Source organism: Silurus meridionalis, chromosome 5 (assembly GCF_014805685.1).
Source record: "Silurus meridionalis isolate SWU-2019-XX chromosome 5, ASM1480568v1, whole genome shotgun sequence".
Classification (NCBI taxonomy): domain Eukaryota; kingdom Metazoa; phylum Chordata; class Actinopteri; order Siluriformes; family Siluridae; genus Silurus; species Silurus meridionalis.
The window spans coordinates 26,289,378-26,314,317 of NC_060888.1; the positions used below are offsets into that span (position 1 = coordinate 26,289,378).

At 38.9% G+C, this 24,940-nt stretch overlaps 1 protein-coding gene across 1 annotated transcript; it reads right to left on the minus strand.

Moving 5' to 3' along the window:
* Nucleotides 1-4,798: 4,798 nt before the first annotated feature.
* Nucleotides 4,799-24,617, minus strand: mmp15a (matrix metallopeptidase 15a). Its single transcript, XM_046849677.1, is given in 11 exon segments — nucleotides 4,799-6,765; nucleotides 7,158-7,273; nucleotides 9,787-9,934; nucleotides 12,349-12,462; nucleotides 12,465-12,486; nucleotides 12,869-13,212; nucleotides 15,038-15,199; nucleotides 16,133-16,437; nucleotides 17,644-17,766; nucleotides 19,064-19,212; nucleotides 24,029-24,617. Coding segments are annotated over 11 exon segments (2,043 nt in total). The 5' UTR covers nucleotides 24,146-24,617; the 3' UTR covers nucleotides 4,799-6,322.
* Between the last annotated feature and the right edge of the window lie 323 nt (nucleotides 24,618-24,940).

Genomic DNA, 24,940 nt, shown 5'->3' on the forward strand with positions numbered 1-24,940 from the left:
AAATCAGGTTGGGAAAATACGGCTGTAAATATCTCACCTATGTAATGTAATGGAGCCAATCAGGTACACGACACTATTAGACTTCATATACGTATCGCTTTCCAAGCCGAGGACCATTAAATATTAAGTGTCTGACAAACTTGTGGTGCTCAAATCACATAATGATGGAGGTTAGGATTTAAAACAAAACAGGTTCTTACAAAGTATCTTTAGCTTTCAGTTATCTGTTTGTACACAACGTAAAATGAACACCAAAACCTTTTTTTTCATGTATTCATGTGATTACTTATACAAAAGACATTTTTTAATCCTTAAATGTTATCTGTAATAGAATTTCAGCAACACAACTAAAAAATTAAGTAGATGAAAATCATCTTTTTTTTGTTCACTTTACAGAGGACTATAATGCAAAATTACACCATTAATGTGAATAAGGTATCTGCCCAAACACCATCTAAACACACCCCTTTTCTAAAAACCTGTTGATCTGATCAGGGTTCCTGAGATTGGTGCTTTTATGATGAGCATCTTCAGAAACCTCAAGTGATTTAGAAATATGAGAATAAAGTAAAAAAACCAGTAAAAAAGTGTTCTTACCTGATTCCAGGTGGGATTGTGATTAAACCCAGAACACACAACAGAGATTTGTGCAAGGATTAGGATTGATGCAAGACAGGCGTAATGAGATTACAGGCTAAAGGACATCACAATATGCTGTTAATGTTGGGTATAGAAATGCCACACAATAATCCATCACATGAAGCACAAGATCTGCATCCAATCTGTTGCAGTGTTGCTGTACTGGGGAGAAAAAAAAACTATACTATATACTATGGATAAAACAACAACTTTAAGCCGCGAGAATGAAAAGCTAACGCTAAAAATCTTTTTAAAAAAGTTACAAATAAAAAATGAGAATGTATTTAATTAAGTATAAATAGCAGTAAACAGTTGATAGATGATCAAATATAAATATTGGGAACAGAATAAACAACACACAAAAAGAAAATACATGAAATATAAATACATAAACATTCATATGTTTATATATATATATATATATATATATATATATATATATATATATATATAAGAATATGAATATATGAATATATAGTAAAAAATATAGATATATTTTACTATTATTTCTTTCTTTCTTTTATTTCTTTATTTATATTTTACTTTTTGTGTAAGTTTTGTTTCCAAAATTAATATTTCATTCTTCTTCTTCTTCTTGTTATTATTATTACTAACTGTTTTAATCTTCATATACTTTATAAAGATCTTATAAAACATTTTTAGACTTTTATTGAGGGTTAGTTTTTAATTCAAGACTCATTTAAGACTCAAAGTAGTTGAGCCACACTCTTCTACAATCTTCTGTTCTTGTTTTCCAACAAGAGCGTTTTCCAGTTTAAAGACCATTTATTGATTTTTGTTTTACAATTAATTATACTGAATATATTTAAAGTGTTCACATGTTGTGTTTGTTTCTTTTTTCGTTTTCTTTTTTTTTTTACTTAACCACTCCCTCATTAAGGGTTTGTTGTACAATGAATAAAAAATATAACCCATTCAAATGAAGCTAAAGTAAACGCCTTATGTTGATTCTTTGACTTTTGAGCATGAGCAGTTCTGAAGTGCAAGCAGGCCTTATCGCCAGCTTGGTGTTCCTCTTCGTCACAGTTCCTTCGGCCGGATTGTGCAAGCTGAGCAGCTGAAAAGCAGCAGATACTATAATGAGATAATGAAAGGATTAGCTTGGCCTGAGAAGGCCTACATCATGAAATTGAAATTCTTCTGATCCTGGACCAGCTGCTCATATGCTTAGATCCTGATTTTACCCAGAGACAAATGCGTGCGTGATGTGGGGCGACGGGATGTTCGCACGCGATTGGACGAGCAGGAAGAGAAGTACAATCTGATCCAATAGAAAAGGGCTGACTAGGGTGGGGGTCAGGGCAGTGTCCATGTATTAAATGAGGAGTTTAAGTTATATATATATATATATATAATCCTATGTGTGTGATGCACACTGTCGTTAATCCCTGATAATTATGCTGACCAGGTCACTTTTGAGTAGTTCATTTGGAAAGCCTGCATTAGGGATTAAATAAGGTTCTGAAAAAACACGAGCATTGCTACAAATCATCGTGCAAACACTTATTCATTCATTCATCTATCAATCCATACACAATATGGACAAATTTACTCCTGGGACACCCGATCTTTCCAGCCATATGTGGTTCTTCCCCAAACTGTTCCTCAAAGTTGTTGGCACACAATAGTATAGGACATCCAGCATCCTTCACTTGAACTAACAGATCCAAACCTGTTCCAGCATGGCAATGCCCAAGAGTACAATGCCAGCAACCGAAAGATCTGCTTTACATGGGTTGGAGTGAAAGATCTCCTGCTATAGAGCTCCAACACTGTTGAACAACTTAGGAATTAACTGAAATGGTACCCCAGGCCTCCTCACCTCACCCACATCAGTAGACATTACTTACACCCTTATAGTAGAATGAAATCCCCACAAAATCTCGTGGAATATCCTAGCAGAAGAGTGGAGGTTATTATAACAGAAAAAGGGGGTTAAGTGTGAAATGTGATGAACAAATCTTATGGTCAGGTGTCCACAAATCTCTCTCCATGTGGACATCTGATTAATCACACCCTGATGTACTGGTTAAACAACCCATGGAAAATGGAAACAAAGAATATTAAATAATAAAAAAAAGCTTTGTAAAATATAAATAAAATAAAGTGTAGTCAAATGTACTAATGTAATAATACATTTACGACAAACACACACAAATACAGCCTGAAATGGTATTTCTTTTTTTTTTTTTTTGGTGAAACCGTTTTTTTTTTTATTGTGTGCAAGCTTATAATAATGTCATCTTATAATTGGCTACCTGCATTGGAGAAAAAAAAAAAAAAAGCAACACATGCCCCGCATGATGGATTGACTCGGTTCACTGGTAATACAAAAATGTATGCAAAAGTAAATCAAACAATGATTTACAAGAAAACCAAAAAATAAAAATAAAAGAAATTACACATTCAACATTCATAAGATACACAGTACAAAAAAACCCCACACAGTTTTAAAACAATCACTTAAGGCACTGATACCCCGAGGGGAGAAAAGAGAGAAAAAGAAAGAGGAGAGAAAGAGAGAGATGCAAAATGTGGGCAAAAAGGGATCAGATTTCTTTTTTTTCCAGCTGAAGTCGCACAGTAAAAACAAAGAGCTCGACGGCGAGTCGTAATCCCAGCGGTAGCTAATGGACGTGCCAAGATTCTTATAAACAGACTCCAGGGTTGAGATCCTGAGAGGGAATCTGTGGTTTTAAAAAACCCTGGCTCAGAAAACTAATGTCCCACAGGAATGAGGGGGGCTTTTTTTTTGCCTCGTGAACGATCCGAATTCCTAATAAACAGCATTATAAGGGTTTGAATGTAGGTCAAAGTGACAGCAGGAGGATGCCATGTCTCTTCCTTTTCTCTTTGGCGAAGTCGATGGAACTCGGAGGAAGAGAAGGAAATGCTGCATGCATAAAATAGCCCCCTTCCCCCACCTCTCCCATTCCCTCTTTTTTCCTTCTCTTGCTCTCTTCCTCTTTGTCTGAAAAATCCCTAAATCAGCAGCATGTGTGTAACACAAGCCAGCCTGAACCCCGTCAGCACAGACAGTAAAGGTTGCAAAGTATGTGCAATGCAATTTTTTCAACCAAACTCCTTTAACTCCTTTATGCGTTATTTGTTTATGTGTTTACACACGCATTCGGAGAGGTTTTATCGCTTTTTTTTCCCGCTTTCACAGAGGCTACTTTACCCTAAGGGTGCGGGAGAAACTTTTTCTCTGATCGAAATGATTCCAATGTATCCAGAGTTGTAAAAACTGGGTTCTTTTCAGAGGAAAGAAGGGAATCTGATGTATGTGCAAACTGACGTTCACACAGAAAAAAACCACGACGTGTAAAAAAAAAAAAATCACCACAGAACAAATATGATCATTTAAAATGACAAGAAAGTGCAAATCCTCTGTTCAGAACAGAGTTTGAAACGGGCAGAGCACCAAAGTCGTGTTAAGGCAAACAAAAAAATGTGTCTCGCTGTGGAGAAACTATTTACTACATCCATATACGGTCATTCGTTGACTACGTTTACAAGGAGATTCCACTTCAACGGCACATTGTTTTGGTCATTAACAAGTCAGTACATTGTAATTTACACAATCTGCTTTGTTGATGAGGTTCCATAATATGGTATAAACCATAGAAGTTAGATTAGCAGCTAATGCTACGTATTATTTCGACAATATTCAGTATGTGGAGTGTTTTATCCAAGTCGTTTGCCAACACTCCTGAGGAAAAATGGTTATATTTCGGACATTTTTGTCTTGTTTTCATTATCAAGACAGCTTCTGGGCGGTTATGTCCTTTCACTTTGCCTTTATGTAGCAGCTGATGCTAAGAGTTATTATGGCGCAATTGCCATAGTAATTTTCAAACACATCAGATAAAAATGTTTATATTCCGAAATTTGTGTTTGTGTTTTCCAGACATTCGTGTTTCATTGGAACACTAATACTACTCTTTTATGATTTCTGATAGCGTGTGATGCTATGTGCTGTTAAGGTTTAAATATGGAGTCTTGACTTCGTCATTTATCAACACAACGACGGAAACTTTTTACATTCCCAACACCTGTTTCTCATTTCCACTTTCACCAAGCCTTTATATCATCTGCGTTTGAAGCCGATGCTAAGTGTTATTACGGTTAATTTTAGTCTGTGGATTCTTTTCTTTTACATTTCTTGACACATCTCAGGAAAATGTTGACATTCCAGACAATTTCCTGACATTTGTGTTTTGTTTCCAAAATCACCACAGCTTCTGGGTGGTTTTGTCCTGTTTCCATTTTTACTTTGCCTTATGTGTCTTAGCAGCTGATGCTAAGAGCTATTATGGCGTGATTGTAATCTGTGGAGTCTTTTCGTAATATTTTCCCACACTTCTGAGGAAAATATTTGAATTCCTGAAAGTTTCCTGACATCTATGTTTTGTTGTGCCACTGTTTGACAATGGCTTTACATTGTCTGATATCAGCTAATGCTAAATGTTACATATATATGGTACAGTTTCAGGATGGAGTCTATTAACTAGTAATTTCTTGACACATCTGAGTAAAATGCTTCTATTCCCGACATTTGTGTCTCATTTCCGTTCTCACTGCATTGAGATCATCTAATAAGTGCTGATGTCTTGCATTGTCTGATTTGTGCTAAGTCTAAATACAGTTTCATTTCAATCGGTGACATCATTTCTTACTGATTTCATGACACATCTGAGGAAAACATTTGCATTTCTGACAGTTTTCTGACATATTTTTCATTGTGACACTCACTATCCATTTCCACTGTCTGAGAGGAGCTGATGCTAAGTGTTGGTACAGATAAAGTTTGATATAGTAATTGACATAGTAATTCCTCAGTACAACTGAGAAAAATGTTTATATTTCCAACATCTGTGTCTCATTTTTAATATCACCACGCCTTTAGATTCAGTGTAAGTCGTATTACGCTTTAATTTTAGTCTGTGGATTATTTTCTTAGTCATTTTTTGACATATTTCCATTCTCACTTTGCATCAATATTGTCTAATACATGCTAAATCGTATTACAGTTACAATTTAATCAATGACGTCTTTTCTTTGATACAACTGAGGAAAATATTCTGTTTCCTGACAGCTTTCAGATGTTTGTGTCAAATGTATTTAACAGTTTCTGGGTGGTTTTATATTGTTTTTTAAAATCAATTTTATGATGCTGTTTTAAAGTTTGATAGTCGCTAATGCTAAATGCTACTGCAGTATGACTGCTCTAAGTAATTCCTCAACAAATCTGAGGAAAATGTTTCTATTCTTATTGGTTTCTCAGTGTTTAGGGCAATATAAAGTAAGAGCGCTTGATGAAAACCATAGGAAAGTTGCGGGTAGATCAACATTTTCCTCAGATTTAAGGAAAAGTCACCTAGAGGGCCTCCATGTGACTACAATTACACATCTAATTATACGTCAGCTGCTAACAGAACATCTATGGGTTCAACGGCAAGAATGTTTCATGAGTCGTAAACTCTGAACTATGAGATTAATCCAACTCCCATTTTCAGGAATGTCAAAAAAGTGGACTGTTTATGTGGGATCTTCTCCTAAACGTATTGTAACTGCAAAAAGACCAAACAACAAGTGTGTGTGTGTGTGTGTGTGTGTGTGTGTGTGTGTGAGAGAAAGAGTTCACGTGTGCTTGTATGTATCACACCCACTCCTGCAGTGAACGTCTACAGTGAGCCAGCACTTTGGGAGTCTGCAGCTTGGTGATAATTAAGTAAATCGATAACAAAATGCAAAACACCAGAACCAGAGGCACAGTCACGAGGAGGAGGAGCATGGCATAATTGGTAGTGTCTTTCACCTGCACCACCACCTTTTTATCATCAACGTCATCGCTATCGTCAACGTCATCATCTAAGTCGTTGTTGTCGTCGTCTTTGTAGTCGTTCGTGTTGTCGTCTTCATTTTTACTTCCTGTGTCTGGCCACTTGGGGTCTGGTTTTATATCAGGGTCTATGCCTGGATCGAAGTGAACGTGGCATCCCATGAAATCGTTCAAGATAGATCTTGGGTATCCTGCATCGACCTTCATACGCTTGTTGTCAACTCGCCAGTATTTGGTCCCTTTGTAGAAGTATGTGTACACTGAGAAGGACAAAAGACGGACACATATTAAACCAAACATCCGACAGCTATATTAGAAGTAAGATAAACACTTATTCACAGTGACAACTCAGCAGTTTAAGGAATGTTTAAAAGCATTGGACCTGGAGTGGTTTCTGACACTTGGATAAAATACCATTGGCTAAATAAAAAAAATATAAATCTTCGTTATTATACATCTGTTGCTTTAACGAGGTTGCTGATGCTTGAGAGCAATGACGCAAGAATGCATGAGTGAAGTCAAAGCTTTTGGGAATTGCTGCCCTACTTTCTCCACAGTGAAGTCGATTTTTCCTTCTCAGAGGCTCTGGATTGCTTTATAGCAGGCTCATGTGTGACATTTTCTTTTTTAACTTTTAACTTTTTTAACTCACCTCCATCATCACTCAGGAAGGCCCCTTTAGGAGAGGAAGGGATGGAGCCCCAGACGCTGATGGGTCGTGGGTAATCTTTATCCACGGCCCGAGAATCCTCGTTGAAACGCCAGTATCTACAGAAAGCAAAAGTAGTTTTTTGTTAAAACAAAACCTGCACACTTTAAAAACACCCTGGCAAATTTTCCAGGGTTTTTTTTTTATGCCATCTGGCAGATGCCCTCATCCATCTTACAACCGAGCAGCTGAGGGTTAAGGGCTTTATTCTAGGACCCTGCAGATGGGATTTGAACTCTCAACCTAACAATCGGAATTTAGACATTTTTTAGACACACACGCACACAGAATCGCTTTCATTTTTACAAGCATTTTAATGCACGGCATGAGCCATATGTTTTACACCCATAAAACACAAATATTTGTGGCCTTTTTTCTCGGCACACTCTACATGCACATACTTTGTCTGTACTTTGAACTTGATGTACGTTCATAAGGAAGTTCAGTGGTCATCGAAAACACTCGTAGTGTGTGTGTGTGTGTGTGTGCCTCCGCAACATCTCAGCACGTACACTCTATGAACTTAAAGGATTATTGGGGATTAAATCGATTCATACTAGCGTCTATCATCCGCAGAACAACAGCTTAGTAGAGCGATTTAATTGAACACCTTAAAATTAGATTCGGAAGTTCGTGCACGCAGATGCACTGAACTGGAATAAGTGGCTCGAACCTCTATTATTTGCAGTACGAGAGGTCCCGCAAGCCTCCACTAGGTTTCCTTTGGTATAATTATACGGCTGCAAGCTGCATGGAGTGCTCAATGTCATCCGTAAAAATTGGGAGGACAGACCTTCCCCCAGTAAAAAGAAATTCAATACATTTTTGACTTGAGAGCAAAACTCCACACCTTGGGCCAACTAACACTGAGGAATTTGCTACAGGCTCAAGAATGGCAATCCCGGGTGAATAATAGGAGCACGCAGCGGCAGAAATTTTCACCGGAAGATAAAAGTCCTCATATTACTACACACATCAAGCTCTAAACTACTTGGGATGTGGCAAGGACCCTTTGAGGTTACACGGTGAGTTGGAGATGTCAACTATTAGGTGAGGCGCACAGATAGAGGCGATGCACCCCAGGTGTACCACCTCAACCTCCTGACACCATAGAGGGAGGTGGTGCCTGTGTCTTTAGCGATGGTGGTCAACGAGAGGAAGAAGCTGGGACTGGAGGTAAGGCCAAAATCTGTGTCAAAATTCACCCCGGTCCTCTTTGGAGACCACCTCTCGCCGTCGCAGAGAGCACAGGTGGGGAGATTGCAAAAAGAGTTTGCAGATGAACAAACCTCATAGAACACCATATTGAGACGCCTCCAGGTATAGTGGTGCACAGTCAACCATACCGAATACCCGAACACAAAAGAAATGTGGTTCGGGATGAACTCAAGGCTATGCTCGACATGGGGTAATCTCACAGTGATTGGAGCAGATCAGTGGTCTTGGTGCCCAAGATTGATGAGTCGGTCTGGTTCTGTGTGGACTATCGAAAAGTCAACGCGGTGTCTAAATTCGCCGCATATCCAATGCCTCGAATCGATGAACTGTTTGAACGACTAGGCACGGCATGCATTTATTCAACACTGGATTTAACCAAGGGATATTGGCAGATCCCCTTGAATCCAATGTTTTGTGAAAAATGGCTACTGTTTTTTACAACAGTTCTTCACACTTCCATTTGGCTGAGTGATGTTCCAACGCCTCATGGACCAAATTCCGAAGGCATTTGTAACACAGAGCAGTCCTGAGAACCTTATTGTGGGCAGGACTCACAGCAAATTCAAAGAAGCATGCAATTGGGCCGGCTGTAGTACGGTATCAGGGTTTCGACTTGGGTCATGGGCAGGTGCGTCCCCAAAATTAATAAGACTAGAGCGATTGCAGCCTGCCCAAGACCCAAGACCAAAATGTAGGTGAGACGGTTCCTGGGGCTGGCTGGCTGGCTATTATCAGAGGTTTGTCCCAAATTATTCGGATGTCACCAGCCCGCTGACTTATCTAAATAAAAAGAGAGCACCAGATCTGTTCCAGAGTAGTGCCAGCAGGCTTTTTCTGGGTGAAAGCTGCACTCTGTGGTGGACCACTTTTACATTCTCCTGACTTCTCTTTCCCCTTTGTCTTGCAGATAGGCATTTCGGACAGAGGGATGGGGGGCTGTGTTGTCCCAGGTGGTGGAGGGGGAGAAGCACCCGGTGCTGTACATCAGCCGTAAGTTGTCAATGCAGGAAAGTCAATACAGCACCATAGAAAAGAAATGCCTGGCAATCAAGTGGGTGGTCCTCACATTCTGATTCTGTTAGGACAGGTCTCCACTCTTTGTTCGTACCCGCTCCAGTGGCTCCATCGTATGAAAGATACCAACACGCGGATCACTCTGTGGTATCTGGCACTTCAGCCATTTAAATTCAAGGTGGTCCACAGACCGGGGACGCAGCTGGCCATTGCCGATTTCCTTCCACAAGTTTATATAAAGTGTAGTGTGCAGAGCGTTTGTATGTCTCATCTGTTGTATATGAAAACAAATAGTGAACTCGAGAGACTAAATGGAAAAATGGAAAATGATTTGCAGTACCTGTCTCCTCTAAAGAAGTAGGTGTAGCCAGATGGCTCCCACCACACGGCTGTGTCCACTCGATCAGGCATCCCGTGACCGTAGTGCATTAGTTCCTGGGGATATCCAGGCAACACATCGGCTTCTCTGAAGAGCCAGTATTTACTGTCTGTAAGAAGAAGGGAGCAAAGCTACAGCTCATTGATGGAAATGCTTTCTCTGATTGAATCTAATCATGGATAAAAAGGCATTAAAGGTCGCGTTACACAGGTGAGCTGCCTCCCAGGTGCAAGCCTTCCATGGGATGCATTTCCACAATTTAAACATTTAAATATTTAAACAACAAGTTTCAGAAATGAATTCCAAAGTAAGAAACAAAAAAAAAGAACGAGAGTTGATGCCGGGTTGCCATGTCAATACAAGTTAAAGGTTTCTGGTTTAGGTTGATTTTTTTTATTATCTTAATTTTTTTTCATGGATTGGGCATTTAGATTACACTCATTAGAATATTCATAACGGAATTTCCAAGACAATAAATGTCAGCTGGAGATTTTGTTGTGCAGTTTAATACAGTTTAATACAAAGGTCTAAAATTATTTTTTAAATCGACTGGTTTTCTGATTATCAGTGGGTTTTTGGTGCAGATTTGGCAACCCTGTATAAAAAAAAAATAAAGAAAACAAAGAAAGTAGAAATGGTCATGATCTTTTCTACTCTTTCAGTCTGAAAGGACAAAGGCGGTATTATGTTGCATGAAAAGCCACTTTCCCTCTCAAATCACTACAAGTTTTACACAAAGGTCTCTTACAAAACGAGTGATGGCTACAGAAGCTCTAATAAAGTTTAGCATGTCCTGTTCAGTAGCTGACACTTGAGCTATGGCACTCAGGTCTTTCTCTGCCTCTATAATCTGATCAGCGGGAGCGTGTGGAGGCTGACGCAACACACAGAGACTAAACCTTTGTGCCAAATCTCCCCCCACCACACCACCCGCCCTCACAGAGTGCTTTACTACTGACGTAGTTTGGCCTAAAGAGTTTGTTGGAGCACAAAGAGCAGATGTTTTGATCAAAACTGGATAGTTGTGAAATGTTTAATGTTGTGCGCTTGTCGGAAATGATCGATACCTCAGACTAAGTACGTTCGACACAAGTACCAGCAATACTAACCAGAAAATCCTCCCAGTCAAAAGAGATAAAACAGAATCTTTCTACAAAAACAAGGTCAATGGATGTCGAGTCTGCTGTTTTTTTTCAGATGTAAGACAAGGAAGAAAACAACCAGGGAAAAATGCAGTGTCAGACTTGTTGCTAAAACATTTCTTACCAAACAAAGACACCAGAGTCCCAACTTTTCCTTTTCTGTTGGCTTGCGAATGAACAAAAAGAAAACTTGACATAAGCTGGTACACTTTTCCGTCCACAATTACTCCAAATCTACCAGCTTGCAAAAATTAAATTTATGGCATTCTTCTCCAGAGCAACTTACAACTGAGCAGTTGAAGGATAAGGGCCCTGCTCAGGGGCCCAGCACTGACAGCTTGGTGGTGCTGGGATTTAAACTTGTGACCTTCTGCCCCAGAGTCCTTAACCACTAAGTTACTACCTCCCCGAACCTACTGTGCACCAACATCCTCCATTCATTCCAGGTTTTTTGACAGTATTTTCAAACGCCTTTTTAAACCAATTATCATCTTCTAAAGATTTTCCCTTTTGACTTTGGGGACATTTTTTCTTCATATTTAGCTGTCTAAAAATAACCTCCAAGCTTTGTGCCAAAACAGCATTTAGAGATATCCGTTACTCTATCTTGAATCGAGCCTCAAAGCCAACTGTAGAGAAGCAGCCTCATAGCATGATGCAGCCACCACCATGACAACACTGTGGGCATGGTGTTTCGTTTTACGTTGTTTTATATCTAAAATATATTTCGGATAGTTGTCCACCAGAAATTTGTCCCCTTATTGTTCAGGGGTGATTTAGACAAACAGATTTGATATCTATTTGATTTAGAGAGTTCTATTGAACTTCTTACTGACATCTTAAGGGTTAAGGCTTTGTGTTACTGATTGGAAGGTTGCAGGGGGGAACTGTATCCTGGCTGACCCTGTTCTCTGATCCCAGCTTTCTAAAATTGCTGGGATTCTTGGTGTTTCTAACTTCCACTGTGACAATTATAAAGCGCTTAAGACTTTTGGCCCCTTCTAGATAACGCTACTTAATTGCTGATGGCTTCAGCAGACGAACGAATCCAAGCAGACGTCAAGAAAATCCTACACAACAAGCTGACCTTTATTTGGAATTAATCGGAAACACTTGCCATTGATAGTTGTTTCATTCTGAGCAGATGCCTAAAAGGGTGTTCACACTTACGCAACCATTCTTGCAAGTTTTTTTCCTGTTCTTCCTTTTTTAATCCATTTTGAATTTCAGTGGTTGCTTTAATATTAAATGTGGAAAACCTTTGCCATTACTTAATACGGTTTACTATTTAATTTTACCTCCTAAATAGAATTGTAAAAATCTGTAGTTCTTGACTAGGACATATATGTACCCTTTATTTCATCCAATCTACATTACTGACCTTTAAAGAACACAAATTTTCCATCATGCCGTTCGTACGCAGCGTCAATGTCTTCAGGCAGGCCGGACCAAAACACAGAAATAGGCATGGGGTAATTATCGAGAACCCGGTTCGCCTGACCCTCCAGAACCACCGACCCTGAGAGAGAAGACAAAGATACAGATGAACAGAGAAATAGAAATTTCCACATTCCAGCTGAAAGCATCTGCGCATCAAACAAAAAGCACATGACTACGAGTTTAGAAATCTATTTGTAGGCATGAAAAACAAAAACTATTCTGAGAATGAACCACTCTGTTCCAGGGTATACAGGAAATCATCTTTAAACATTATGCAATATCCTAGTTTTTTTTTTTTTGTACAAACATCACATGGGATATGATCAACTACAAGCTCCATTGTGTTTATCAGGATAATCTTAAAGACCAGTTAGAAAGACGTCTTAAAGGTCTTTAAAAAGGAAAAAAAAATGCTTATCTATTGTGGAGTTCCTGAGGTTCTGGTGTGCACAGACATGTACCTTGAAAACAAACATCTCCCCTCTGAGCACTGCAATCGTGTTAAAGTCTCCATCGCAGATATCAGGGGCATCCCGGTCCGAGCGGCGAGTGGGTTTAGGGTTAGCCGGAGGAACCCACGGCACGGTGGCTCTCTCAGGAGGTCTAGTGGCTCTCTCAGGAGGTTTGCTGGCTCTTTCAGGAGGTCTTGTGGGCCTCTCTGGATGCCTGGTGGGCTTTTCTGGAGGTCTGGTGGTCCTTAAAGACTCTGTAGCAGTGGACGTGGGTTCGGGTTGTGCTGTAGTCGTTGTAGACAATGGGGTTGTTGTTGTGCTCAAAGGCTCGGTGGGCGCAATCACAGGTGGTCCTGCCAACACATATTTTATTATATTATATTTCGCTATCATTTCCCCTCTTTAAGCATAGAAACCTGGTGTGATTTTTTTGCTTTCCCTCTAGCATCAGCAGTGGCAGAAAGCCCCGCTCTCACAGGCTTAGTGATGCAGAGCATCCAGCTGAGCCGTCCAGATGAGCCACGACGGAGAAAAACAGACACGCGATGATTCACAACAACTGGCGGAAATTAAACGGAGTCGCGTGACCGGGCCGATTTCAGTTTGCTGATGTAGCACTGTAGGACGAATAAATAAATACAGAGCAAAGACACGGCGATCCCTTATCCTCACGAAAGGATTGCTTAATGAAGTCGAAAAAAAAGACTTCGCCTGGTAATAAAGTCATGATTATGTACTACGGTTATTTAGGCATTTTAAGAGCATTTCTGTTATCCATTATCGGTCCGAAAACATGTTTTATAGGGAGGTAAGGTAGTGTAATTATATCTCTAAAAGTGTTGTCTCAGCCAGATCCTATCATTTTTTTACAGACTGCATCCGGAAAGGTCATGGCATGGTTTGCTGTAGAACCTGTAGACCCAACCTAGCTAATGAAATTTCCATTTATAACCACTCTGGCATGTGACTCTCTCATTTCCTTTTGTAAAAGAGATAAAAAAAAAATATAGTATATAGACCAGGGGTGCCGTAACCCGGGATGGGGTGGGGGACTATTCCAAGGGTCCTGATCACACAGGGGGGCCAAGCAGAACCCGAAATTCTTCTGTATGATTTTGGCATTTAAATTGCCTCTAAACAATAAACTGTTAAGAAGCATGCTTCAATGAATGCCCCACTTCATGCAAAATGTGCGGTGCTTCACATACCGGCTACGAAGTTCTGACTCGTCACGCATCAGGAAGATTGCAAAATGCAAGAACGGAACAAAGGAAAAAAAGGATGTCAAAGAAGGAAAGAAAAACTTGAAAAAGAATAGATCATGCATTGGCTTGTGGATATTTAGGACTTTGCCTGTCAGTCCTGCAAGTGGAGAAAGACCTTTAACCTTGTAAAGACCTACTTCAACGATCAACAATGTCTCAGGAAAGAATAAAAAGTCTAGCCAGGCTTTCTAATAAACACGATTTAGCAAGGCAGCTTCATATCAAAGATCTAATCAGAGGAAAAAACCAACTCTTCTCACTTGAAGACAGCTTCTAAGACATCCAGACAGTGTTTCAGTTGTCTGTGTGTGAGAGACCATGCAATGGTGTCAAGTGCTTTACTGTATACAGTATGCATCATTTTAGTTAATTTACTAAACTGTGAGGATTAAGTTCTTTATTGTCTCCTACTGAATATGAAATAATTATTACGCTTGTTGTTACAAGTTGCAAAAAAGATCAGATCATTTTGGGATGGGGCCTTGGGGCTCTGAGCACAAATTAGCTAGGGGTCCAGAAACCCTAGCAAAACCCCTGAAAGAGACACTTCAGTTAGTGCTCACTTTTCTTTTAGTCATCACCTATCAAGAACAAAACCGAGAATGAAAAAAAGTCAATAAACATAACAGATTTCCGGACATTTCAGAGCAGCTGTTGTGGATTCAAGTTAATTTCTATTGCGCTTTTCACAATGGACATTGTCTCAAAGCAGCTTTACAGAATTTAAGAATTACGGTAAACGATGTGTGTTTATCCCTGATGATGACGCCTGGGAGACCTTGAGAGGAACCAGACAAACCTTAAGAGGAACCAGACAAGGATTCAGGTTTGTCCACTGAATTCCATTCTGCTGCATCTGCATCCTGCACTAACACACCTCAAATGTACAGAACAACATGCTACGAGGGCTCACCGTAAATCTGCTGAATGCCACTGATGTCATCTTCACCTAGAGAGAAGCTCTCAATGTCCATCCACTGGTAGAACGGAGCCATGATGGCAGAGGCGTCACTGGAGTGCTCGAGTCCCAGAGCATGACCCAGCTCGTGAACCGCAACCAGGAACAGGTCAATGCCTTGAGACGTGCACGAGGCCAGATGGGGAACAATGAGTAATTCTTATAATCATTAAAACAATCAGCCTTAGGATTTATTCACCTCACAGTAGACTTTGAATTTAAAATACATTAATCCAAAACCATGCGTGATAAACGATGACAAAACCGTGATAAACGGACGCCACCCTAAAAATGCTATTTTATATATACAGTACTGTACTGTATTAACATTTTACTTCATTTTATAAGTAATAATTGTATTTTTATTAATAGATTTCATTATTTCAACATAAAACTCCATAAATACAGTTCCCTATAAGTTTTTTGGTCTATGGTCAAACCGCCGTAAAGCTGAGGATTACTGAATGTATATATATATATATATATATATATATATATATATATATATATATATATATATATATATATATAGTGCATCCGGAAAGTATTCACAGCGCTTCACTTTTTTCACATCTTGTTACGTTGCAGTCTTATTCCAAAATGGATTAAATTCATTATATTCCTCATTCGCTAACGCTAGCGCTATGGATTTAAGATTCAAGATTTAGATTTTATTCAACTTTTCATTTCACTGCAAGTTGTATTCTGCATATAACTATGTTTGTTGCAAACAAAAAATCTTGAATCTTGAGTTCATAGCACTAGCATTAGGCGCTAGCCACTTCCTGGTTAGTGACCAATGCTAGTGCTATTGATTCTTTAGCGTTTGCATGCGCAAAACGAGTGAGTAGCTACCGTGACACTGCGCTAACTCTGGTTTCTTTTTTTATACGTGAGCACAGAACCGAAAGCCCTGTACCGGAAAATTTTGTCACGTGTACTTCTACACCGCTGATAAATACACACTAAATATGAATGTAATCCAATCTGTATGGCATAAAATATATATTTTGCAATATTAAAAAATTCGAAGAAATCTATCTGTGCCACCTGTTCCTTCTCGCTGGTTGAGTATCCACGGTTCGTCCATGTCGAAGTGTGTGTCTCCTCCAATACCTGGACCGGGAAAGAATGCATGAGCCAGGGAGCCTCCTTCACCATCAAAGAGAGACGTGTCTCCATGATATCCAGAGGCGAACAGCAGAAGAATATCCGGCCCCTCGCTTCCATTTTTGATCTCACGGTAAGGAATCAGTTTGAAGCGCAGAGGTGTCACTTTTTCCCAAACGCGAAAGGCCTTGATGATGGCTTCATGGGCCTGCTGCTGGCTGATGCTGGGTGGGTTGTTCTGAATGCTGAGAAAAAATTTGTAGTAAAATGTCACCTCTCTAAATGGAACATATCTGAGCCCTGGATTTTTTGAGTTCTCCAACAATGGAAAGCCCCGGGGATCACAATTTACCATTTAAAATGAAGGCAAATTGTAAGTTTTTGTGCAAATCTTACAGGAATTTAAACGCAAAAGCAGAAAGGGTTCTTGAAAAAGCTTAACAACTGTTTAGAACTGTTTTGGACGACTTTTTCAAACAATATCCAGCTTTCCTCAAAAAGTCTGTCTAGTACGTGTCCTTGTAAGTGTATCTGCAACCAAATCGATTAAAAAAGGCGTAAAAAGGCCTTGTTGGCCCTGAAGGCCGCCACGGCAATGTACTAACTAACCAAAAATAATTCTCATTTTATGCATTTGTAATAAGTTGATATGTTTGAAAATATTCTTAGTGAAAATATTGCGTCCAGTGTATTTGCCCTTTATTTCTGTTTACATTCCTTTGACCTGGAAATGAGCTTCACCCCTAGCTCTTGAGACTTGCTTACTATTAAAATAACAGCATTCCATGGAAAATCATATCTCAGAATTTTTCAACTCTGTCTAGGAATTCCTACTTAGAAAGTCAGGAAGAGATCTGCAGTTATTAGTATATACTAGGGATGAATTTAAAAAACGACTTTTTTGTAACTGCGTTTGTAAAAAGTATTGATTTTATTATGAAAAATATTCACTAGATTATTGTTATAAAAATATACAGTAGTTATTATTGGGTTTGCAAAGGAGTGAAGATTGTCCAGTAAATTTCCAGAAACTTTCTATAACTCTATCTGGGGAATTTTGGAAACATTCCAAGTTGGAAACTTATGGGAATCTGTGGAAATTTATAAGAAATGTAAAGAAATTTATATAAACTGTATCATATAAGTACATACATATAAACATTTTGTTTGGTCAGAATCTGACATGCATGCAAACGAATACAGATTTAATTTAATACAGAAATGTAAAAAATCTAATTTTTGATGTAATTGTTAGGATTTTTTTAACTACTCAATTTAAGTTCCTTGTTATAGGCACACCTGCAATTTTGTAAATTCACAGTTTATTCCCATTAATTCCTGTTAATTCATATGGAAAGTTTCCGGTCTTGAAAATTTCTGGAATTTTGCGACCCTATGTTACAATCCAATGCAAACAAATAACAACTATTTTACGTCCTCTTCTCACTCACCTGTAAGTCAGCGTGTTTTTATCCCATCGGTGTCCCGTCACAGCAAAACGTTTCCGCCTGACTCTTTCCTCGCTGGTTTCCTCTGAGCGATCAGGAAGGCCGCATCGTGGACGTTTCATAGCTCTGAACACACACCAGTTCAAGATACTTGTTTACTTAAACAACATCAAGTTCACTGAGAAACCACTTTAAACATAAAACTAGAGTTCTTTCTTTTAGTGTGTGTGTGTGTGTGTGTGTGTGTGTGTGTGTGTGTGTGTGTGTGTGGGTGGGGGATACTATAATTACAGACTGCACCCTAGAATAATTTAAACAAGAAAATCCATAGAGTATAATTTCCATAGGAACGAATGTCAAATATTTTTGCTCACAACATCAAACACACCATCACAACGACACAGCACACGGCCTCGATTTTTTTTTCCTCCTAGATCTCAAATTGTGACTTCTCGTCACATACTGGATTCATTTCACACATTCTCAGCCTTTTAGCTAAATTTTAAGGTACTGTAGGGAAACTGTGATTCACATCAAAAGTCAGGTACTGATGTAGGTGAGGTGAGGAAGCCTGGGGTGCAGTCAAGTCAAGTTTATTTCTATAGCGCTTTTCACAACAGACATTGTCTCAAAGCAGATTTACAGAAATCAACAGTTAAGGTGAATGGTGTGTATTTATCCCTGATGAGCAGCCGTGGCGACTGTGGCAAGGAAAAACTCCCTTAGATGTTATGAGGAAGAAACCTTGAGAGGAACCAGACTCAAAAGGGGAACCCATCCTCATTTGGGTGACATCAAGAGTTTGATCATAAATCTTTCAACAATACAGAACACTGAAAAGTGAGAACTAACATGAGCACTGGCGTATAAGATTATAAGTAATGTTCTTTCTACAGTCTTTATGTTTATAAAACTAGGAGCTACTGAGCTCAACATTTGTGATCATCACAGATCCAACACCAGCTTCTCCATGCCAGAGCCTTTAAACACTCCAGGATTTCTAATGTCAAAACTCCACACATGTAGTGGAATCCAATTGGCACTGGTACAGTCAGCATAAAAGAAATTTTCCCAAAGGTGTTCGGTAGGGTTTGAGTGCTATACCGGGAGATCTTCCACTCCAACTCCATCCAAAAATCTCCAAAAATAGATTTTGTGGTAAATGTTTTTGAGACGAACCACATATGGCTGGAAAAGTCAGGTGTCCCAATAGTTTTGGGCATATAGTGTGATTTGATAAGAAAGAGCAATATTGCATTGAGTGAATACAATTAGATATTTATTTAATAGAAACAAATAACAATTTTCTAGATTTTCGGGTGAAATGAATTCTTCAGAACACCTTCATGAGCAGGAAAGATTCTGATTACGAAAAATCTAACAATAAACCTATAGAATAAACTTTATGTAAGTATGCAAATACTTCAGAGTGGCGGCGTCCACTTGTCCGGTGATGTCCAGGCCGTAGAAACGCTGCATGTCCTTTATGGCGGTGGTCAGAATCTGTGCCGACTGCATGGTGGACATCTGCCTGCTGGCCTGGGACAGGTATCCATAAGTCCTCAGCCATGTCTATGGAGATGAAAGTTATGGAGAAAATCCATGTTTTTTCAAAAACATCTGTACAAATCCATCATCTGTTATCCAGTGAACCAATTTTAAAACCCCCCCCTCATTGCCTATGTAGTGTGTAGAGATGTGCATCTCCATAATCTCAATTCATAACCAAAGATACGATACATTAACGGTAAATATGAAGCAGCTACCAATGCGATATGATACGATTCACCCCATTACAACGCAAAGTGATCTGATTTTGAGGGCAATGCAATACGATGCAAAGGAAAACAATATTCAATATGGTAGACATCACACCATTTCTTTGGTTCACACAGACAGCAAATTATCAATTTAATTTAATTTAATTAAATTTTGCTCCAGGAAGTTACAGCTCTACCTCTGCCATGTTAATCTGTATTCTATGTGACTCTCAGGACACGTCTCGGTCTCCGTAGCGATGTGATACGTGCTGAGAGAACATGAATATTACATCACACGCATGTTATATTATATATTATAATTAGATTTTAACACATATACTAATAATTATATATAAATAAATCGGTTAATACAAATATGTTAAAAACGATACAAATTCTTACTTGTATCCGATTCACACTTTTTTTTTTCTTAAATCGATGCGAATTGGTGAATCGCTAATAGTTTGTTGTCTAAAATAGTCTTTATCGCATCTCTAACCTTCTGTGATTATTCGGTTAAAGATCAGGGATAGAGTGTATTTACGGATTTAATCTATTTAAAGTGAAAAATCATCATTCTTTGGAACATTTCTAGCATTTTGGCTACAGGTCTGAATTCCAATCTTGGAAGGATGGACTTCTCTTTATTTCATTCTCTAATGAGCAGGATGAACAAACGGATGAGCAGCCGTGATGACTGTGGCAAGGAAAAACTCCCTTAGATGTAATGAGGAAGAAACCTTGAGAGGAACCAGACTCAAAAGGGGAACCCATCCTCATTTGGGTGACATCAAGAGTTTGATCATAAATCTTTCAACAATACAGAACACTGGAGAGTGAGAACTAACATGAGCACTGGAGTATAAGATTATAAGTAATGTTCTTTCTACAGTCTTATACAGACTTTATGGTTATAAATATACAAATAATTTTGAAATGACTTAAAAAAATAATTAAAAACGCACTGTACGGTATTTTCTTTATGTTTTCATTTGAAATGATCCACAAACCGTCCCTCCATTTTTTATTCTGCAGAGTCTTCTGCGTTATACGAAAGCCAGTTTCCGCCACATACCAAAAAAAGCCTAATTCCGACTTTATTTCTTGCGATTCCGACTTTTTTTCTTGGAAATATCCAACATTTCTGGTGCATCCACCGGCAACCATGTTAGTTCATACTATGCGATTCTATTGACTGTATCACTACAGAGGGGGTCACTACAGAGGGGCTGCCCGATTGGCTCGGAATTGTGAGAGAAAAAGTCGGAACTGTGAGAAATAAAGTCGGAATTGTGAGAAAAAAAAATTTTATTTGGTAAAAAAAATTACGTGCCAGAAACAGGCATCCATAGTGTTTACCTGTCCAGAGTGCGCCACAGTTTAGCAGGTGGGCGTCGGTAATAATGGTCCGTGTGGAAACACAATACTCCGTGTGTAGTTAAATAGACCGAATGAAGCATCGTATGCAAATTGTTTTTTCATTCGAATTACGCAAGGAATAATTTCAGCCATACTTTCAATCTTTCCAGCAATCTGTATGTCTTTAAGAACTGAAGACCTGGATGCCGATCTGAAGAAGTCGAGATTCGCGGTCAAAAAGCTCTTGTGCAAATAAAATAAAAAACTAACAAAAAAAAAAAAGAAACCCCTGACACCAAATCCGTCTTGGCTCCGGCTCTCTAATGGTGCACTTAGTGGAAAATCATGTCAAGTTTTTGCCAAACTGTTCCCTTAGCTATGAAGATCTGGAGCAAAAACTCAAACTGAAAATCTTCAGCATGTTCACTCAGTTCAGTGTGTGTCGAATAATGGCAGACCCGTGAGTGATCGCAGATGCAGGCGGAATGCCAAGCGCCTCTCGGGGTTGCACTGAGTGAACCTTTTAAACCCCCAGAAATCACAACACGACCTACACAGCGGGGATGGAGACTTTCTGACGACTCGCAGGGGAGCAGGCAGATGAGAGAATGCTGCGAGAGGGAGGATCGGAAAAGTACAGAATTCAGAGCATAGCGAATTTTCTCTACGGATGACTTTTTTCCTCCTCCAAGTACCCAAGAGCAGGCTGATGTGCATGAAAGGAAAACAGCTGTGGTGAAGTTCATTCAGCTGCACACTGGAGAGACTGGGGAGACTGGACAGACTGGAGAGAGTATAATGTCTGATAGAACACGCATGGGCATCCTGCAAAAATCAATACACCAATGTACAACATGAAAATCCTCTACTAGTGGAAGATCAAATTATTATTAGAATGTATTTATGGACCATTAAAGATATTTAATAATCTCTTGTATCTCTGTCTGTGAGTTAAATACTCTCCTGAGGTACCAATGACAAGCGATTATGCCTCTTTCTTCACTTCAGATTCGCCTGTTTCAGTCTTAAAGCAGCTTTACAGAGAAAACGGGATTATAAAAGAATGTATACGTTTCTTATAATCGTAAGTTTGTCCCTAATGCGCGAGTCAGTGACGAACGTGGCAAGAAAAAACTTCATGAAGTTTCATTTCATGAAGAAGAAACCTTGAACCAGACTCAAAAGGAACATCATCCTCAACACCGAATGTCCATTCATTACAGTGTCGTTATTGATAAGGTGTGCACTGATTATGGCAATTAAATGCAACATGGTCCTGAGCCATTATAGCAGACTGTAGATATTAATTACAGTCCAAATCCATCCTCAGAAATTTTTGAGTTGCTCAGTAACATCATGGATCTTCAGGCTGTTGATGTGGAACCATCCCCAGCTGCACAGTGGTCTCTAATTGAATCGGGGCAGATCTGTAGAGAAGAAAGGGACAGGGACACTGGTCGCTGGTAATTTAGAAAGCAGGTTTACATTTTCCATTGAACACCATTTTGTGCAGTTGAAGATGGTTCCACATGAACAGTCTAAAGATCCATGAAGGTACAGAGCAACTCAAAAACTGAGGATGGATTTGCACTCATTAGGGATAAACTTATACTCACTAACTGCTTTGGGACAAGTTCTTTATAAATAACACTGAATTGGGCCGAGGTATAGTTTTTTTTCATTGTCACTGTACAGCGACACTTGAAACCAAATAGCTGGTATTTACACAGTTGTATAAATACCAGTAACTGAGCATGAATCATGTATTGATGTGTTTTTTTCCTTGGAAGCAAAAAAAAATCATAGGCTGCCAAACAGTGACTTTACACATCCAACTATTTTATCGTTCATTTACGATAACATTTGCACATGCATGGAGACGGGAATTACGCAACTATAAAGAAACATCAAATAAACACCTAGACTTCTGATAACAAGATTCAAGACCTCATATCAGTGTTTACACAGACCTCAAATTCTGAATAATCATGTACTGATTGTTTATTAGTGTAGATCTAAAAGCAGAATTCAATTTCATTGGTAAACAGTGTACACATATGGTTAAAAACTCAAATCTAGATGATTTTAATCTGATTGCTGAAACATTGCTGAAATGTCTACATGGGCATCATCTGATTATTCAGATACTGTTTCATTGGAGTCCAACATTGGGTTTGAGTTGTTTTCATTTCTTTTTTTTTGTTATTTTGTTTCATTTAATGTACACACACTGGAAAAACAAATCTATATGACTCAAATCCGATTTAAGGCTTCACCGTCATGTTTACATGGGGCATTAAATCAGAATAAAACATATCGATTGTTTTATTGGTGTCTATTTTAATAAAAAAGTTTGATTCTAATAATAAACAGCATGCACATGCAGGAAAATAACTCCAATCTAAATGATCAGAATCCAACATCATAATCCTGTTTAATATGGGCTTTAATCTGATCAATGAGAATTGTTTTATTGTCCAAAAACTGATCAGATATGGATTGTTTTATTGGGGTCCATCTCAGCATTTAAAGTGAGTTTGTTGATTGAATGCACACACAAAATAACTCAAATCTACTCGATTCTAATCTGATTTAAGCCATTGCTGAAATGTCTACATGGGCATCATCTGATTAATCAGATACCGTTTCATTGGAGTCCATTTCAACACTGAGTTTGAGTTGTTTTCATTATTTGTTTTCTATTTTGTTTCATTTAATGTACGCACACGGGAAAAACAAATCTGACTCGAATCCGATTTAAGGCATCACCTCATGTTTACATTGGGCATTAAATCGGATTAAAACAGATATCGATTGTTTTATTGGTGTCCATCTCAATAAAAAAGTTCGATTCTGATAATAAACAGCATGCACACGCAGAAAAATAACTCGAATCTAAATGATCCGAATCCAACTACATAATCCTGTTAAATCTAGCTTTAATCTGATTCATTGTTTAATTGCCAAAAACTGATCAGATATCGTTTTATTGGTGTCCATCTCAGCATTTAAAGTTAATTTGTTGATTGAATACACATACAAAATAACTCGAATCGAGTCGATTCTAATCCGATTTGCAACAATGTCTACACGAGGTCCATAATCCGATTTCAGTTATGCGCACAATGGGTTTATACGGATTGTTAAGGGTACATTGTAGCCCACCTGGTAGACACTATCTCAAGTATTTCTCCACCTGGATGAACCCACCATGTCCTCAGACACGTCTTTTTAAGGGAATAATGAAAAAAAGAGATGTTTGGCTCTACCTCGGCGTTCAACTCGTCCTTCAGCTCGTCCCCTTGCGCTGAAACACCGACCACCTTCAGCGCCAACACAAAGACCGAGAAAACCACTCCAGGTGTGAACAAAGGTTTACGAATCATCTCTGTGCATAAGTTCAGATTCCTGGGAAATGCACCTCAATCGATTGGTTTTCTTCACCCAAAGTGCGCACTGGACGCAAACTGCGTCTTTCAGTGCGGCGCCGTTAATTGCGCACAGGAAATAATAATAATAATAATAATAATAATAATAATAACAATAAATTCGCAGTTGAGTGCGTCTTAGTTTCCAGATTGCAGTATGCAATTTTTTACATTTCCGTCTCAGCTGTAATCCAGATTGTCTTTGGCCTTTTTTCTTTCCTATTTTTTTCTTTTTTTCATTCGAGATCCAACTCGAATTTCTTCTCAGCTGTAAAACATTCACTTTTCACTCCCCAAAATCTTAAGCATCCTGCACTCTTTTTAACCCCACAATCCCTAGAAAAAAGTGCTACTTGTTGACTATCTCCATGTCCTGTGCTGAACACCGGGAGACTTTCTGCAGGGAAAAGTTTCATGTTGCATGGGTAAGTGTAACTGTATCACGGTTGCCAGATCAAAACTTAAACCCTCCCAAAACTTCACCACCCCAATCCTATGAACTGGGTCAGAGAGGGAGCAATATTGTGGTCTGCATACCCAACCATTTCACATGCATCCTGTATTTATTCTTCTTTTGCCACTCTGCTGGTTAGGGTTTTCAGGGTTGGTTAGGAGGTATAGTACAGTATGGGGTTAAGACAACAGATCAGAAGGTTGCAAGTTTAAATCCCTGCTCACCAAATTACCAATGCTTGGCCCTTGAGCAAGGCCCTTAGACACCGGCCAAATGCTATTTGAATGGTGTGACTGTAG